General features: G+C 35.4%; 1 protein-coding gene across 1 annotated transcript in view; it reads right to left on the bottom strand.

The window, feature by feature from the left end:
• The window catches only part of CACNA1D (calcium voltage-gated channel subunit alpha1 D), a 226,580-nt gene extending 209,022 nt beyond the window's left edge, over window positions 1-17,558 (bottom strand). The window contains exons 1-2 of the mRNA XM_015816206.1: window positions 17,371-17,558; window positions 13,324-13,429 (exon numbers count right to left, since the gene is read on the bottom strand). Of these exons, the coding sequence (XP_015671692.1) occupies window positions 13,324-13,429; window positions 17,371-17,543 (279 nt within the window). The 5' untranslated portion in view covers window positions 17,544-17,558. The remainder of the gene's footprint in view (window positions 1-13,323; window positions 13,430-17,370) is intronic.
• Window positions 17,559-18,313: the final 755 nt, after the last annotated feature.

The following is an 18,313-nucleotide window of genomic DNA, read 5'->3' as shown; positions in this document are numbered from 1 at the left end:
CAGAAGAACTGGGTTTTGCCCTTGGCTATTTTAGCACTATGTCACAAGGCAATCTCTGTCTCAGTGTAAGCAACCCTCTTAGTTACATTTAAGAGACAAAGTGAAAAAACAGTGCAGATAACTGCATTCAGGTGTGATATGTCATGCTTTTAGCACAGAGCCTTTTATCAAACAAGAAATAACATGCATCACAGGTTGAGGTTTCCAAGGAGCTTAGTAGAGCAGCTCAGTGTGGAAGCAATTGCAAATCAGGTTTTTTTTTCTGGAAATGCTGGGTTATACTGTATATTGTTTGTTCAGCCACCTGCTTATTGGGAAGTAAAGCCTGCAAGGCTGGTGCTAATATCAAGCTAGCTTTTATTTACTCTCCCTGATAGCTACATTTAGTTAGGTTATATTATGGTTCATAAGGGCATATGGAAAATGTGATAAGGTGAGTGCTGATATATTAAAGAAGAACATTTGTTTTTCTGTATTTCTGTGATTCATGAGAAACTTAATCTTTTCCCCTTACTGCTAAATAATCATCTGGTACTTTGATGCAAAAATAGTAACTTCCTTACAGAAAAGAATCCTTCAAAGAATATTAGTTAGAAAGCATATTGTAAAAGTTTGCAAAACTTCACGTGTGAATTCATTATGTCCATTTTGAGCAAAGACCAAAATGAGACAAATTATTTTTAGAGGTGTCCCTTAATAAGGAAAACTAAAAAAACCCCCATCAAAATCCAAGGCAAAGCCATGAATTTAGACTAATTAGTCTAACTGGTAGATTTCATTGTCCTTTCTTTATTGTAGCCTTTTGTAATCTGAAAGGGAATTCTTACCTAGTCACGTAAAATATTAGCATTGAGATTAGAAGAGCTGTAGATGCCGTGGTTTAAAATATTGCCAGAAACATTTTTCACTAATTCAGTTACTTTTAAACTGCAAACTTGAACTCAAGAAATATTGAGTTCTTGGTGAGGGCTTAGGCTTATGGAAAAATTAGGTACTGTCTGTTGCTGAATACTTCTCTAACATAGATCCAGTGCTTTTTTTCTAAAAAAAAAAAAAAAAGGTGCGGGAACTCACACACGTCATACAACCCGCCTTGCCTACCCTACAAGGTTCCATCCAAAAAAGGTGCCGGAACTCCGTTCTGGGCGTTCTATGAGAAACAAAGCTCTGTCTAGACTACTAGTACACTGTCTGCCAGAAAACATGTGGCAGAACTGACTTTGTAATAGAAAAAGAGCAAGTAATACCATGTCGTGCTGTCCCTAACATTAATTCTACCCTTGACATTGAGTTTGGCCAAGTGCAAGATGTTAAAAATTACTCACTGAATTCAACAATCAAAAAATCTTACAAATCAAAAGAATTTACAGCTGTGATTGGTAGGAGCTTGTGGGATTGCTATAGAGATTGTGATTTGGCTGGTAATGCTACACTAGTCTGTTTTGTCTTACTCATCTTCTGTTCTGAGAAGATATTGAAAACTGACTGAATTATTAAAAACTAAATTAGGCTAAATGACCCAGCAAAGTGGAACTATCTAGCTCCTAAGTATCATAATTTACTTTTCTATTATCAATGCACAGAAAAGAGACCAGCAGTCTCTCCCTTTCTCCAAGTATAGAGAGGCACAATGTTCCTTCATCAAGGAATAAAAGAGTACAAGCTTTGTTAGCCACGCCATCTGGACTCATCACCAAGAATATTCTAAAGTTTCCTTCCTTTTGAAATGATAACTAGGGAAAAAGCAGTGTTCTTTCCTGAAGAAGTCAATCCTATAGCCTTAGACATCCTCTTAAAAGATAACCACATGGCACCATTTAAATTATTGGCCAAACTAGAGATTATAATTTCCATTTCCAAATGACCACTAGATAGCAAGGAAGAGTTAAGGTTTTCTGTATCTCCTTACTGCCATCTATTGATTGTCCAGATTTTACTGCTAAGATATGGTAGCTTTTATGTAGGGGGTTTCAAACTGTATGTGGTAAAACTCTAGAGACTGCAAACTCTTTAGAGAGAGAGAATCACGATCAGGGTTGTGCAGAGGAAATGGGAAGAAAGCCCAGAGTGAGTTCTGAAAAACGGTTCAACCACAGATTTAGCCATCTGTCAAAATCACATTGCAGTCAGCAGTGCCATGACTGGCAGATGGCTTCCTGTTGGTTCCATTCTGGTATGTGGTAGAATATCCATCATGTTTGCACCATTGTGGAAGAGTACATTTTAATGAAGTTCAGTATCTCTGTTATTTAAATTTCAGACCTTTCAAACTGAATAGCTTTTGTAGAGCTCTCTGAGCTTGTTTATTTGCTTGACAATGTTCCATTATCCCAACTAGGGAATGTTATCAGTTTAAGTGTCTGTCAGGTTTGCTATCTATTTATATACAATAGCTTACCCTGAATAGCTTTTGTTGTAGTAAGAGATTACCAGTGTAACCCAGTGTTGATGACAGTAAGCCAAAGTCAAAATAGTATACAGGTAGCCTCAATTTGCGACAATAATTGAGCCCAAAATTTTTATTGCTAAGCATGACAGTGAAGTGAATTTTGCCCCATTTTATGACTTTTCTTGCCAGTTGTTAAGTGAATCACTACAGTTAAATTAGTAACACGATTGTTAAGTGAATCTGGTTTCCCCCATTGACTTTTCTTGTCAGAAGATCACAAAAGGTGATCACATGACCTCGGAACACTGCAGCTGTCATAAATATGAGTCAGTTGCCAAGCGCCTGAATGTTGATCACATGACCATGGGGATGCTGCAATGGCCCTAAGCGTGAAAAACGGTCACCAGTCAGTCTTTTCAGTGCCGTTGTAACTTTGAACAGTCACTAAATGACCTGTTGCAAGTTGAGGACTACCTCTAGTAATGTAATGTCTAACTCAAGTAATCTGTAATTCTGGAAAATGTGAAAGGAAAGAGAAGAAGATGAAACCCAGCAAGGTGGATGGACTCACGATGAACTCAGTTATGGCAGTAATGGGCACACCACTGAAAGACCTAACGGACCAAGGTGGGAATAAATCCAGCTAGAGAGAATCCATCTACATCATCACTAAGAATCAATCGACTTGAAAGCACATAACTAATCTCAAGAAAGTATGGTGAAATATATGCATTGTATAGTGTCATATTTCCTTATAGTCAAACAATAACCCTATCAAATCAATAATTTGGTTTACGAAAGAGGTCACATAAATTCACACAAAACTCATGATGTAGTGGGAAATGATGGATAGCAAAAGAAACCAACAGTGGAACTTGATGCAGATACAGGAGAAGCACATTTCACTAAAACATCTGCCTGATGGAATCAAAAGTTTTCTTACAGTATATTTACTTTCCTCTGATACAGTGAAATCTTCTAGTACCTAAACTTGTCCGAGATAAAATATACTTGATGACCATGCATCTCAATTATTTTCAGTTATTTTGGAGAAGTAACCATCTATTTTCAAAACTGACCTGTGCAAAATAGAAGGCTTTTTTTGTTTCTGAAAAAAGTTATGATATTTTGAAGAATCAGTTTAATTAACACCTATTTATTGCCATTCTGACTAACAGTGTTGTCTTATTATGCACTGATAGGGAGCTGCTTCAGGTTTTATTTTATAATTTTATGGAATATATGCATATCTAAACACTGGAACAAATATATTGTATTTGGAACCTGGTCAAAAAATGGCAAGAAATGAATGTTTTGATATTGCCCAGAAGTTATAACCAAGATAACTTGTTCTACATTCCCTGTTCAAATCTTTATTTGGATTGAAATAATAACATGAATAATGTATTAAATGTATATGCTGTCTAACTCCTAGTGACTCCGAGCCTAAAATCGGTGCCTATCCTTTAGCAAATTATTATATCTTTGATGGAGTGTTTCTTTCCTACAATCAAAGCTGCTCTATATGAAAAACATTCAGATAATATGAAAAAATATGCATGTGTATTTATTTAAATCACCTTTGGTGGTGCCCAATTCCAAAATGATCCGGAATATAATATAAATATATAGTGATGCAGTTATGCGAAGTTCATTGTGCAATATAGATATAGTTTGTTTATTTTAATAAGAGTAAAAAATCCTACTTTATTTTTTTTTCTTTACTGTATTTATTTAGTAACTGTCATAAAAACAATAAACTGTAACAGCAATGTACACAATTCCTAGGTTGGCATTTAATCTATATTACTGGGAAGCAAACCTTACTAAACTCGACAGAATTTAGTTTTTAGGCATGTACAGAACTGCATTTTAACTCACATTATTATCAAGAGTATTTCCAGATAATCTTTACTATGGAATCACCCTGCCTCTTCTATGAACTTCAGAAGGGCCAGGTCCTGATGATAGTATCTCCATTTATAATTTTCCACTTTGCATATCATTACTACTACTACTACTACTACTACTACTACTACTACTTCTTCTTCTTCTTCTTCTTCTTCTTCTTCTTCTTCTTCTTCTTCTTCTTCTTCTTCTTCTTCTTCTTCTTCTTCTTCTTCTTCTTCTTCTTCTTCTTCTTCTTCTTCTTCTTCTTCTTCTTCTTCGTCTTCTTCTTCTTCTTCTTCTTAACATAGTACATATTGAAACAGCCCAAGGAGACAGAAAGCACAACAAAAAAGTGTTCATCATTATCAACACATTTCACATTAATATAATGTGCACAGATTTTCTTTGCAAGTTGTCTTAGCAGAAGTTGATCGTCATAGCAAAACTCTAAAGTTAGGGTGAGATTTGCGTAAACTCTTCTAGGATTTTATGAACAGGGATTTGAACTGCTGTTTCTTATTTCAGAATCTCAAGCGAATACTGTATGTACAGGCAATGTATGGTGCAGGACTACAGCTCTCATCATTCGTAAACATTGGCCATGTCAAGGATGGAAGTTGAAATTCAAGACTGCCTGTCCTCACTAGTATCAATATCAAATCCCCAACATCCTGAACTGAATGGAATGGTTTCTTAAACTGATTTTCTTTGAAAAATAATACCTCCATCAAATAATGAAAAAAGATCATTCTGTATATAATGGAAAAAGATCATTCTGTGTATAATGAAAAGGATCATTCTGTATATTATATATCACTATTCCAAAAATTTCTTTTGCTATAATCAGCATATACCTCAACACCATAATGCAGCAGCAATTATAGCTGTAATCCCTCCTGAAGAATCAAAATTCATGTTCCCTATCATTGTAGATTCCAAGAAACAAAGCTATCACTTCAAAGCAGAACAGAAGGGAGAAATAATAAGTCTTAAAAGAAGTCAAGAAAGAACCTAGAGTGAGAAGCACAAAGAGAGATAAGAAGAGGCATTCACTAAAATAATAGAGCTAAGCAGTATCTGGGAAGAAAGCCAAACGACATAAAAACAGAAAGGAAAATACTATCAACAATGTTCATAATTAAAATTAAGAAGCAACAGTCATTAGATTCATTGTATTCTTATCTGGATTGTACAAAGAAAGAGAGAAAGGAACAATTCTCAACAGAACTGTGACATGGCATTGTGCCAAAATTCAGGCAGGTACAAAGTGAAATGTGTGGGATCGAATATTAACTTTCTGAAATCTTATAAAAATCAAGATGATGATGATAGTGGTGGCTGTGATGATGATGATGATGATGATGATGATGATGATGATGATGATGATGACAATTTGTGTTCATCATAGAAAGCTTACTCACATTTAAAGACTACTGATTTTCAAATTATGTTGTAATAAAAGATTACTAATAGTTTCTTGGTCTATCCATGAGGGAGATCAAAGAGGAAAATAAAACCCTGAAATATCTTGTTTCCCTGACTAGCACAAGCAAAAATCACTTGAACTAAAGTCTTTACTAGAAAAAGGAGTTTAAAATTGCAATACTTGTACAGTATTACAAGTCTAATTTTAGTTTTTGTATTTTCTAATATCATAATTTTTTAGAAACCAGATCTAATGTACGGTATTAAGTATTTCTGGAATACACAAAGTTTCACAAACTAATTATTTTGAAAAGGGGGCTAAAGATTCCTAACAAAATATACAGCATTTTCACACAGCAATTCTTCTTCTGGTTGGTTGGTTATCTATTTATTCATTACAATTATTTCTCTCTCTGTTTTCAGGGAGATTTTTTTAAAAAGTACCAAAATGCTTTATATTTATGTATTTATTTATTAATTTGTTATCCTGCCTTTATTACTGTTTTTATTCCCATTAAACATATTTGTTAAGTAACAGTAATGCTTATTCACTCAATCACCAACAAAATTTAAAAATATGCAGCATGAAAGTAAGCTCAAATGAGAGTAAATACTAACACGACAGTCTCCATAATAAAAGTTTTAACACACTCTATTACACGGGTGTCAAAGTCGCCACATCACGTGACGTGTCGCGACATATCAAGACTCTTTTTGCATTGCCGGCAATGGGGTGGGCGCGGCTTCGGTATGATGAAAGCGGTCCACGGGCCAGCAGTTTGACACCCCTGCTCTACTATAATAGTATGTTAATTAACTGTGCAAGTATAAATATAAAATATGACAATGTATGAAATAAAAATACGTATCACCTAAAACAAGGTAACTAATATATAATAATATACTATTACGTATAATGAGACTGAAGAAAAACCAATAGAAATTGCTATTCTTGTGATCAGTTACTTGGATTAAAGCACAAGTAATGAAGGGTTGGAACCTGGACTCTTCTTCATTTATTAGATTTGTTATTAGTTTTCTCCAGGAGTTTAAGATGGTTTACATAGGAATCTCCCTTCCTTTTATCCCCACAATATCCCTAAAGCTGAAAGAGAAAAATTGTCTGTGAGTTTCTGCAGCTAAAAAGTGAATTGGAGCCTGCTCTTCGTCCAGCACCTAAATTTTTACATTAAAAGTTGGCGGATCTTTCCCACAGACTGGTGGGTAGAAATGGCTCGGTTGGGAAGGAGGGAAGAGTCCTTCCAAAGTGGCTCCTTGGTCTTTGTGGCCTGCCTGCCTTCTTCACCTTTCTTCTTTCTTCATTTGTTTTTTTTTAAATGATTCCCTTTTTTTAAAAAAACCCATCACCTTGAAACTGTCAATATTACAGGCTGACTTTTTTTTGTCTTCCAGCAATGTCACAGTAGCACCAGCTGGGTTTTATTTAAAACCCCCCACTGCAGCCTTCTTACACAGATTTCATATTATTTATTAATTTTATGGAATGTAATGTCAGACAAACAACTATAGAAGAGAACAGATCATAGATACTCAAACTGCTTCTCCTGAAATATCTATCAGCAAATAACTAACAGAATTCACTAGAAAGAAAAACTGACCTTCACGGTATTAGATAAAAACAGGATTGTCATTTTGGAACGGATGGTAGATGGTAGATTTCAGTTATAAACATTACCAGTGCCATTCACACTACTGTATGCATGTAATTTGATTAATCTAACCTTCCCTGTGTGTTTTTTTAAAAGAAATTGTACAATTCATTGACTTCCTTTATATCCCCTTCTGGATTGATTGCCTTTATGGAACACAGATTAAATTTTAAAGTTTAGTATAAGCCACCTAAGAATCCGATATGAATAAAAATGAATATTCTTTAGTAAAGTGAGCAACCTCTGCCTCTTTGGTAGATGTCCCATAGATACCAAAAAAAAAGTCTTGGTTCACCACACCACACTTGCTACCTTGGTGATACTCATGATAGTATTTTATGTGTACAAGCAAAGTACAATATGAAACATATATCTGCATCTGTGTTCATATACAGCATTTATATCTATGTTAAATATATATATATATGTACAAATTAAACAGAACTCACATTTGCTGCTTCCAGGAAAGCAATGTAATTCTGAATTAATTAAAACAAAAGATTTTAAGAGCTGAAAGCCTGTGTGAAAGAAATAAACCCTCAGATAGAAAAAAAAGAACCTTACTCTTTGCTTAGAAGACATATACTGTATATGAAATCTAAATGTTCTTTAAAATGACCTATCCCACTCACACCAACAACAATACTTGTTACTTATATAGGCTTCTCAATGAACCGAGAGCAAAGTAGAAATCTGAAACTAAATCTGAGTCCTAAAGTTTTAAAACAAATTAATCCTTTAGGTCAGATAATTGATCCAACAGAATGTTCTTTTACAAGTTTTCGTTTCTGGAAGTTTTGTAATATCCTGAAGAAATGAACTTGTATAAAACATACCAAACTACTGTATGTAGTAGTGGCGAATATCTGTAACTCGGGTGTAGGATGAGGATGAAGGTTCACCCTCAAATTACTGTACATATACAGCATTTTCTAATAAAACAGGTAACCGTTTTAAATGGCTTTTCAATAGTGTCTTCTTTGTACAAAAATATACACAGATTATTTTTCAATAAATCAAACCATTATTTTCTACTGGCTATTTAAAACCAGCCATTCCCTATATACACCTCTCAGACTTTGATATGAGAATTAAAACTGCCTGTCAGAAATTTCTGAATACTACTTCTTTGTTTAGATAATAGATAACCTTTATTGCCATTTTTTACTGTGGGCACAATGGCACACATTAAAAATGAAATTTAGTTGTTTGCTCTCAAACTGTACACATACATAACACACATTTAAACATACTATATACAACATATGTATAGATTTACACCCTTACATATAAGTAACACATAAATATTAATCGCTGCCCATCTTGAATACATAACGGAAGGAGGAAGTTTTAGAGTTCACAAGGTTAATATTGTATGGAACAAAACTGGATGTTCTACCACGAAGCCTCCTCCCAGAAGGAAAACAGGTCGTGAAGAGGATGTGTAGTGTCCCAGACAATCTTGCAGACTCTGCTCAAGCAGTGCTTGTATGCTATGCCCTGGATGGAAGGGAGGGAACTGCCAATAATCTTTTCAACCATCCTCACCACTCTCTGCACCGCCTTCCTGTCTGAAGCAGTGATGCTTCCAAACCAGACTGTGATGCTGTATGATAGGATGCTCTCAATTGTCCCTCTGTAGAAAGTGATAAGGACAGGGGAGGGAAGATGTGCTTTTCTCATGTGACTCAGAAAATGCAGGTTGTGCCCGCTTCACCAGTGTCTCGCTGATGAGCAACCAAGCCTGCCTACTCGTTAGCTACACACCCAGGAATTTGATGCTGGTAACCATCTCCACAAGTGAATCATTAATGCACAGAGGAGTGTGGCTGTGCCTGCCTTTTCTGAAATCGACAATGATCTCTTTGGTTTTTCCAATGTTTAAAACTAGGCTGTTCTCCTTTCACCAGTTCACCAAGTCCTCAACCTCCTTGCGGTAAGCACCGTCATTGTCATCTTGAATAAGGCCCATTACTGTTGTATCAAGGTTTAAATGCTTCTTGCAAGTATTTAACATCCATAGAGATCTGTACTTGTCCACATTGCAAATAATACAGTCTCCCTGCTCCATGAATGTATTACTGCATTAAGCATTTGTGAATATAATGAAGTGCTGTCACTACACTCATGCAGTATTATCAGGTTTTATCTGCATATGACTTTATGCATCCCAAGAAAAAGGTGGCAGTTCTCAAAGGCTTATGCTATAATAAAATGTTGTCACACAATATTACAGTTAAATGATGTAGGAATCAGATGTATAATAGTTACATTGTAGCTAGGTAGATAGATAAATAGACAGAGAGACAGAATCTCCAGAAAGCAGCAATACAATCAACAAAACATGACTATCAACTTGTTAAGAATTATTCAAATATCTATATTTAAAGTAACAATAATGTGCCTCCTTCTCCAATTCTGAGCTCCCAAATCTGGATGACCACTATGGCATCAAATCAGACCATTAGATGGCTGGTTTTAAATGGTCATTTAAACTGCTGCAGCTTTACTTTAAATCCTCTCTGTTTTCAATTATCTTCTACATAAAAGTTACCACATGATACAGAAGGCATTCGAAAATGAAGGCTTTCCAGAAACAATTCATTGTATAATAGATATAGTCGTGTCACATGCTTCTAGGACAAGTCTTTGAATTAGTGCCACATCACAGATTTTTGATCACTGAATATTCATGGTTACTTCCATTGTCTCAGGATCATGACTGAATCCAAAGCAAGAGAATATGAAATAACTCTGCAGCATTAGAATTCTTGGTATAATTACACACAAATGGAATCCTTCTTACAAAGTATTGCCATACTCATAATATGGTAATATTGTCATTTTTTTCCTTCTGTTCGGTTGTGTCCAATTTCTGAGGTTTTTCAGATGTGGTTTGCCCTTTTGTCCTTCCTAAGGCTGAGAGAAAATAACTGGGCCAAGGTCACCCAGCTGGCTTTGCCTTGGGTGGGACAAGACCTCATGGTTTCCTGGTTTCTAGCCTGATGCCTGTTAGGGGTGTCAAACTGCCGGCCCATGGGCCGGACGTGTCACCAGGAAACCATGCTCACCCCATTGCCGGAAATGGGAAAAAAGCTTCGATACGTCACGCGACGTCACATGACGTCGTGAGTTTGACATGTCTGCCTTAACCACTACACCAAACTAGTTCTTAATATGTTAAATTGTACAATGCAGTATGGTAAGGTATGGTATGGTATAGGTATGGGGGGGTGTCATTATAGTACATCAGCAGTTTGATTTATAGTGGGAAAAGCCACAGAGGTATGGGGAGGGGCAAGAGGAGTCAAATAATGAAAGCAGTATCACAATGTTATACATACATACAAAAGGGTACAGCAGTGCAATATGGCTTTTAATATTTTAAATTAACACCTTTAATTTTGCAGCCACTTTTGAAAGGCCAGCATAGCGATAAAAATTTCCAGTAGTTATATTCATTTAATAAGTGCAGGATATTTAAAAAAATTGCATTTGTCATAAAACCATAAATCTTTGGGGTATCTTTTGCAGTTACATCACAAACAACAATGCAAATCTAATTAAAAACATCCTATTAAATTCTGTGGAGATTACTACCACCTATCTAGGCACAGTGTATCAATTTTGGTTGAAAAGCATGGCCATTTTGCTCTTAGTTGTGCATGGTAGTTATCAGTCATAATTGGTTTGTTTTTCACTTGCCATGATTAGCACTGAAAATGGCCCAATGGTTTCTTCACGATGGACCAAGCCACAAAGAGGAGCTTAAAACCAGCTGCATGTTTCTTTTCTGGCACATTGCAACCAAAAGAAACTATCATTTTCCACCTGGAAGACCCAGCAACCTAAAAGCAAGCCATGGATAGATACTTCACAACTGTACACTTGAGTTGAGAAATCTCTAGGCAAAATTTCAATGAAATCATAGTTGGCTGTAAGCATATTATATGAATGTACACAGCATTGAAAAAATGCCTTCGTCTTTCATCAAGACAAGTACAAAAATTTACAATAATTCAACACTTTATCTAATTATTTCAGCCAAAAATCTCTTCATCCCATATCTCACATTTTATCTATTGGCAAATAAAGCCTCATCTTTCAATCTGAATCAGCAAAACTCCATTAAGAGCTACCAGAAATAACAATATACATATATTAACTTTAAATAAGTAAACCAATTTCGTATTTCTTTCTCTTTCTTTACACAATACCATGTCATTTTATCTAAAAACACAAAGAAGAAAAACCTTCCTATGTCTTATATCTATAAACAAAAGTTTAAAAGTTCATCATTCCATCTTAATCAAGAAAAAATCCATTAAGAGCTACTAGAAACACATTAAATATTAATATTTAATCCCTTCAAATGATATCCCACAAATTAAGTTATCATCTTCTTTTCACCTCCCCTCAATTTTAATACCATAAATTATCATTTTCTTTAAAAAAAAATACAACAAAACTCTGTTCTTCCCATTTCATATCTACTAACAAATCTTAAGAGTCTCTTCACTGAGTCCTAGTCAAGAAAAACCCATTAACAGCTCTTTAAAAAAAGGAACATAGACAGTTTAACCTTCATAGAATAAATCAACTTCATTAACTTTTGTTTTCAAGGTCTTGATTATTCCTTTTAGTAACATCCCCAAAACGGATTTCTTCTCTCTTTTCCTTTCCTCAAAAATTCCTTCATAAGTATAACACATTTTTTTGTAAATCCAAAGTAAGACTATTGCCCAAGTCAAAGTCACTCTTCTGATTTATTATTTGTGTGTCACTTTTAACTATTAAAACGTCATCCAGTTTCATTTGTAAGTCCTGTTCTGTATAACCTTTTGTCAATATCATCCTCGTATCCTGTCAATTTTAAATCTATGTCCAAACAGACTGCTTTTGGATTACATTGTCTTCTATCTCTTCTTTTAAGCCTGTTTTTATTGCATCAGACAGTAAGTTCAATGTACATTGTTCCCAAATATCCTTAAATTCTTCTAGAGCAGGGGTGTCAAACTGCCGGCTTGTGGGCCGGATGCATCATGGCGAAACCACGCCCACCCCATTGCCGGCAATGGAAAAAAAGTTGCGATACATCGCGACACATCACGTGACATTGAGAGTTTGACGCCCCTGTTCTAGAATGAATTTATATGTGTGTTGTTATTTGTCTTTTATTTATTTTCCCTTTTCCCTTACCCTCTTTTTCTTTTTTTGCACTTATTTTTTTATTTTTAATATTTTCCTTAGTTTATCTTATTTTTATTTCAATAAAAAATATTATGAATGTACATAAAACTGATGCAATCTCTGGAAAAAAATGTTTTCCTTCAAGCCTTCTCTGTTAAATGAGAAACCATCCTCCATGCTTGGAAAACACTTTCTGCTAGCAGGAGCAAAGTTTATAATTTTAACATACATCTATTTATATGAATATCTTCTTGCTAACACACTTCCTTTAAAGGAACAGCATTCTTCCTAATGTAACCAACCTCTGATTATCTGATTAGGAAGGCAATTATACATATAAGTTATTTTCTGGAATATTATTCCTGCCTTGAAAATATATTCAATATTTTCTATTGATAGCAAGGAGGCAATCAAAACAAAATGAATAGAGAAATAAAAGTTCATGTGATAGCCAGATATAAAACAACAGAGAGCACTGACACAGCAAACAGCATGTAAGATTAAACAGCAGCCACCTATAAATCCAATTACCATTTTCCTGGTAATGCATCTTGTTGTTTCAGAAACCAGAAGATGCCTATCAGAACTTACAACCAAAGTAATACATTTAATGTTTAAATGTTGAATCACTTTTTTCACCTGACTAAATAATTCTTTCTAACTTTTAAGGGGAGCCTGAGCAAATTTTAAAAAATTAAATTTTAAAATTTTAAAATATTTAAAATACATTTTAAATATAAAGGTAAAAATCCTACTTACCAAATCATGGTTTATTGAATTAGAATCATCTTCTGGAAATGGGATGTAAACAGCTAAGGCCACACAATTGGCAAAAATAGCCAGTAATATAAATATGTCAAACGGTCTTAAAGATCTTGTTAAGGAACATTCAGTTATAGACATATAAATATTTGTCATAATACTATTTTGCATTATTTTTTTCATTATATACAAGAAATGTCTTTCTGAAGTTAAAATAGCATGCTCCCATTGTTTTATTTTGTTTTGTGATTGATGAAAGTGACAGCTAACTTCCACAGACAATTATGTTCCCGTGTTAGATTGTCTTTGAGCACTAGGGCCTTTCAGTTTCTTATTACTTCACATCACGTTTTTCATAGTACAGTTTTAAAAAAATAGTGTAGCTTGCATATATATATATCTAATCAGTAATGCTTAATCATTATAAAATGTTTTCAAATAATTTTGCTATTCCGCGTCTATCCATTGTTACTAGTACTAATGGAACTCGAATACAAGTAACAGAATAATACCAAGCCAGAGATGTCTATATCAAGCTATTCCTACCTAGTTACTCACAAATTTATTGGACTTAAGTGCCCATAGTTCCCATCAAAGAAAAACCAGGAAAAAGGTAGTACAAAGCAAGAATCTCTCATCTTCATTTCCAGCCTACCAAAGATTCAGTCAACAGGATAAGGCTTCAAAATCATTAGACATCAGGTTGTTTCCAATAATAGTGAAATTGCTCTACTATTCTTTCATTTCACCCTCACAACAGCTAATCTATGAGGTAGATTCATCTGAGAAAGAATGAAGAACCCAAAGAATACTCATGGCTCAGGGTAGATTTCAACATGGATCTCCTTGGCCCTAGTTCAACAATTTAATCACTACCCTGTACTTATTTTTGAGATACCAAATACTAAATCAAACTTTTCTATTACTGAGAATGAGCATAATAGATGCAAAGGTACATCACTTACTATCAGAGGCACCTGCAGGATTCAGCACTTTTGTCAATGACAAAAAAGGCCTTATGCAATCATGATGCAAACTCAGCCCCCATCATACTCCATAACACATTGACAAAATGATGACAGTGAGCCTCTTGGTGTAATTGATATATAGTTGATACTTTGATCCTTTTCCACATATCTCCTTAAAAACACCTCTGGTTACTACTTTATCCCAAAAAAATCACAACAAACTAATTAGAAGCCAACTCTTCTCTATTATGTATATCAGGGACGTCAAACTTGCAACGTCACGTGACGTGTCATGACATATCGTGGTTTTTTTCCATTGCCAGCAATAGGGTGGGTGCAGTTTTGCCATGATGCATCTGGCCCGTGGGCCGGCAGTTTGACACCCCTGATGTATATTGTTACCTGACTTCAAATTCTTAAAATTAGTTCTTCAGATACTTTGAAAATTGCAAAGAGGAATGGATGAATAAATGATGTCATGTGCTTTGTGTCATGTGACATCATCATGGAAATGACCCAGATTGTGATTATGTCATAAAACCAATAATATGAATTATACAATCTGGATCATTTCCATAATGATGTCACAATGCAATGACATCATTTGCTCTTCCATCCCTATTTGCAATCTCTAGTTAAATATTGAGTGAATTTGGTGGGCATTTGTCCAATAAAACCACTCAGATTTAAGAGGACATGGACTCCATCTGGATAATAACAATAGAAATGACTGAGTCTTCATCCTGGGAAGCCATATGGAATGATTTGAGCCTGCCAATCTTGAGGAAGCAGAGAGGACTATCTATAGTATTATGACCATCGATTTTCATTTGATTACTGCTCTTTATGGTTGGTTAACATCTCCCATGAAGTGCTAGGAAGTTGGATTTGAGCAGTAATCAATACTTCTTTGAGTGAGGGGTGTTCCTGTCACTTTAAGAAACCTTCATGCAACTTGGGATAATCTTAGTAGCATTCACTGCTAGCCTTGCAATCCAGAGAGCATAGAGGTAGCAAATTATATGGATGTTCTGGTTTTCATTCTAATTCTGAAATACTGAGAGTATATTTGGGGGGGGGGTTTCTTTTAGAAGGATGATTCATTTTATGATCAGATTATTAGCCTCCTAGAATCTATGGCAGGAGTCTGCAACCTTGACAACTTTAAGACTTGTGGACTTCAGCTCCAGGAATTCCTCAGCCAGCTATGCTGGCTGAGGAATTCTGGGAGCTGAAGTCCACAAGTCTTAAAGTTGTCCAGGTTGCAAACCCCTGATCTATGGGATTGGGCAGCATACAATGACGTAAATAAGTAAATGCTGATTGTCCTCAAAATATGCCCAGTAAATGCTGTCTCAGTTGAAACAGTATCCAACTATAATAACTATAAAGTACATTGGGTTAAATCCAAAAATTCCATTCCACTGATGGAAATGCTCCTTCTTCTATAGAATTTTTGTATCTAATCCAATTTGTGTACATCAATTTTACATATGCACAAAGTGGTCAGTTTTTAAGGGAGAACAATCTAAGAAAAAGCTATGTCCAATAAGAAAAAATCACGGATATTTTATGAAAGATGCAATTCATGCATAAAATTCCACTGAAAACTCAACACTGACTGAATGCATACATTAATTTAAATGAAATTAGAAACATACATTGTATTATTTGCACTTCTTCTATGAAGTAATTACCGCTTATTTAATGGGACTTACTGCCAGGTCATTGGACATAAGAAACATTAGCTTGGAACGGCTGATACTGGGCTGAACTTAATTAGGAAGGGAAGGGTAATTTATCATATTTATAACCCACACATTCTAGTAAGTCTACCATGGCAGCAAACGATAAAGATTGAAACAACACTTTAAAAAATCCAAAATTAATTAAATATTTTTTTAAAAAATGAGTGGAAATAAGTTTTTAGACTCTTAAAAGAAAGCAGATATGGAGGATTTTAGACTTCTGTGGGTCATGAACTCCATACTGATGATTCTATCATTGAGAAAGCCCTTGTCCTAGTCAAGGGTGGCCAGTCAGTACCTGCAATAAACACTTTAAGGACAATATGATTTCAGTCTGGCAAAAGATGCTGTCATACTCTGCCAAGGAAAATCAGCACTTCCAATAGCATATTATTTCTTCAAGGAGAAGAAATATCGCCTAGTGCAGCTAAGATATCATCCATACCCTCAAATCTTCTGTCTTGCCTTCATTCCACATTTGTCTATTATGGTTGTCCTAGTCTGTAATTTGGTCCCAGGCATGAACCCAACAGAGCCTTGGATATATGATAAAAATGGAAACAGGTAGCCTGCCTGGCACCCAGCCCTACACTTTCTTGCAATCACTTCTAGCAGCTTCATATGGATGTTAAGAAGCATGAGGGATAGAATAAAAACTGTACAATAACACCATCAGCTCCCAAAAGCAGTCACAGATACCAGAGTCAATGGTATGAAAAAATGCCAAAGCCTCCAGGATCAGAAGAAAAGGCATATTACCCTTGTCACACTCTCTCAATAAAGGTGACTACGCAGTCTCTGTGCTCTACTTAGGCCTGAAATCCAACTGAAATGGGTCCAATAAATCAGTTTCAATCAGACGTGGCTAAAGCTACCCAGCTATCACTTGCTCAGTCCCATTGACCAGAAGTGACAAATTCAGAAATGTCCTGTATTGTCAAAAAGGAATGGTTCTTTCAATAAGAAATATACCCCTATATTTTCTCGCTATTGCACTACCTCCTCACTGAGGGAGACCTTAATCATCAAGCATATTATCTCCCTTGAAAGATCCCACAGCCAGTCTCAGCCATGGGAGAGAAAGATCTAAAGTATATGAATTGATCAACATCCTGGCCATATCTTCAAAAAGGAAGGCCTTTCTTTGATCACAATTTATTCATGCTAACTTGCAGTTTGCCCAGGTTGATTGATGTTGCTCTTAAAAAACCCACTAAAAAGTACTGAATTCCTTCCATTCTAGAGAGTGAGCCCAAGTGTGTCTTTCTGATATGAAGTTCAAATCCTCAAAGAACAGGAGATAAAACAAACTCCCAGTGAAAGGATACTTCCATTCTACTATACTAATGCAGGCTCTTCGGAGTGGGTTATTGAGGGATAGACAGAAAAGAGCACGGGCTGGCCGACTATTGGATGTATTACCCTGTTTTTTGCTCTTGGCATATTGCTGACGCTTTCTTTGGGACAGAGATCCTACAGGTTGAGCTGGGGTGGTGCTCATGCCTTGGGCAGCCTTAGCTTGTCTAGCAGCATCAACTGCAGCTTGCCAAGATAGCACAGTTTGCTTGGTAGGTGCTGTGTTGTTCGGCTGGAGTGCTGGGCTGTCACCAGGAAGAGGAATTCTGGTGCTATTTGCATAGCTTGCTTCTGTGGAAAAACAAAAGAGAAGAAGAAAATTAATTCATCTTTTTCTGAAATCATCCAGTTCATTCAAACTTCTTGAAAAAACCAGGTTTTGGTGGAAGTTTGAGGCCTTTTCTTTAAAAAAAAATCAACAGACCCTTTCTTCTGAAGTTAAAAGATTCAGGAACAAGCATCTCAAGCATCTGTATCTAATGCTTTGCAAAGCTAAGAAATTTCCCATTTAGATATATCTTTAAGAAGCTGAATATCATCTATTTTAAAAGCGGGGGAGAGGGAAATCTAATTTCTTTCTTCCTTAGAGTGTTAAGTATTCATTGTCTTAGAATCAAAAAGCCAGTCCAACCCACCCTGCTCAGAACAGGAATTCAAATAAAAGAATCTCATTAAAGTGGTCTTCTCTTGCTCTGAATATGAGCAACATTAGATATTCACTGATATGTAATATATCTATTACTATGGAAACTCAAATGAAATAGCCAAAAAGAAATATTCTGCTAAAAACATGATCTGCAATATTCTTTGATATATTTGATTATTAAATGGTACTTTCATAGAAACTAATACACTTAATAGTGAATAACTTGTTCCACTGATTTCAAAGAGACTACTCCTGCCACCACTGAAATC

The sequence above is a fragment of the Protobothrops mucrosquamatus genome, unplaced genomic scaffold (assembly GCF_001527695.2).
Source record: "Protobothrops mucrosquamatus isolate PMUCROS unplaced genomic scaffold, P.Mucros_1.0 scaffold414, whole genome shotgun sequence".
Classification (NCBI taxonomy): domain Eukaryota; kingdom Metazoa; phylum Chordata; class Lepidosauria; order Squamata; family Viperidae; genus Protobothrops; species Protobothrops mucrosquamatus.
Note: the sequence above shows the minus strand (reverse complement) of the source record. Positions and strands in the feature narration are given on the sequence as shown.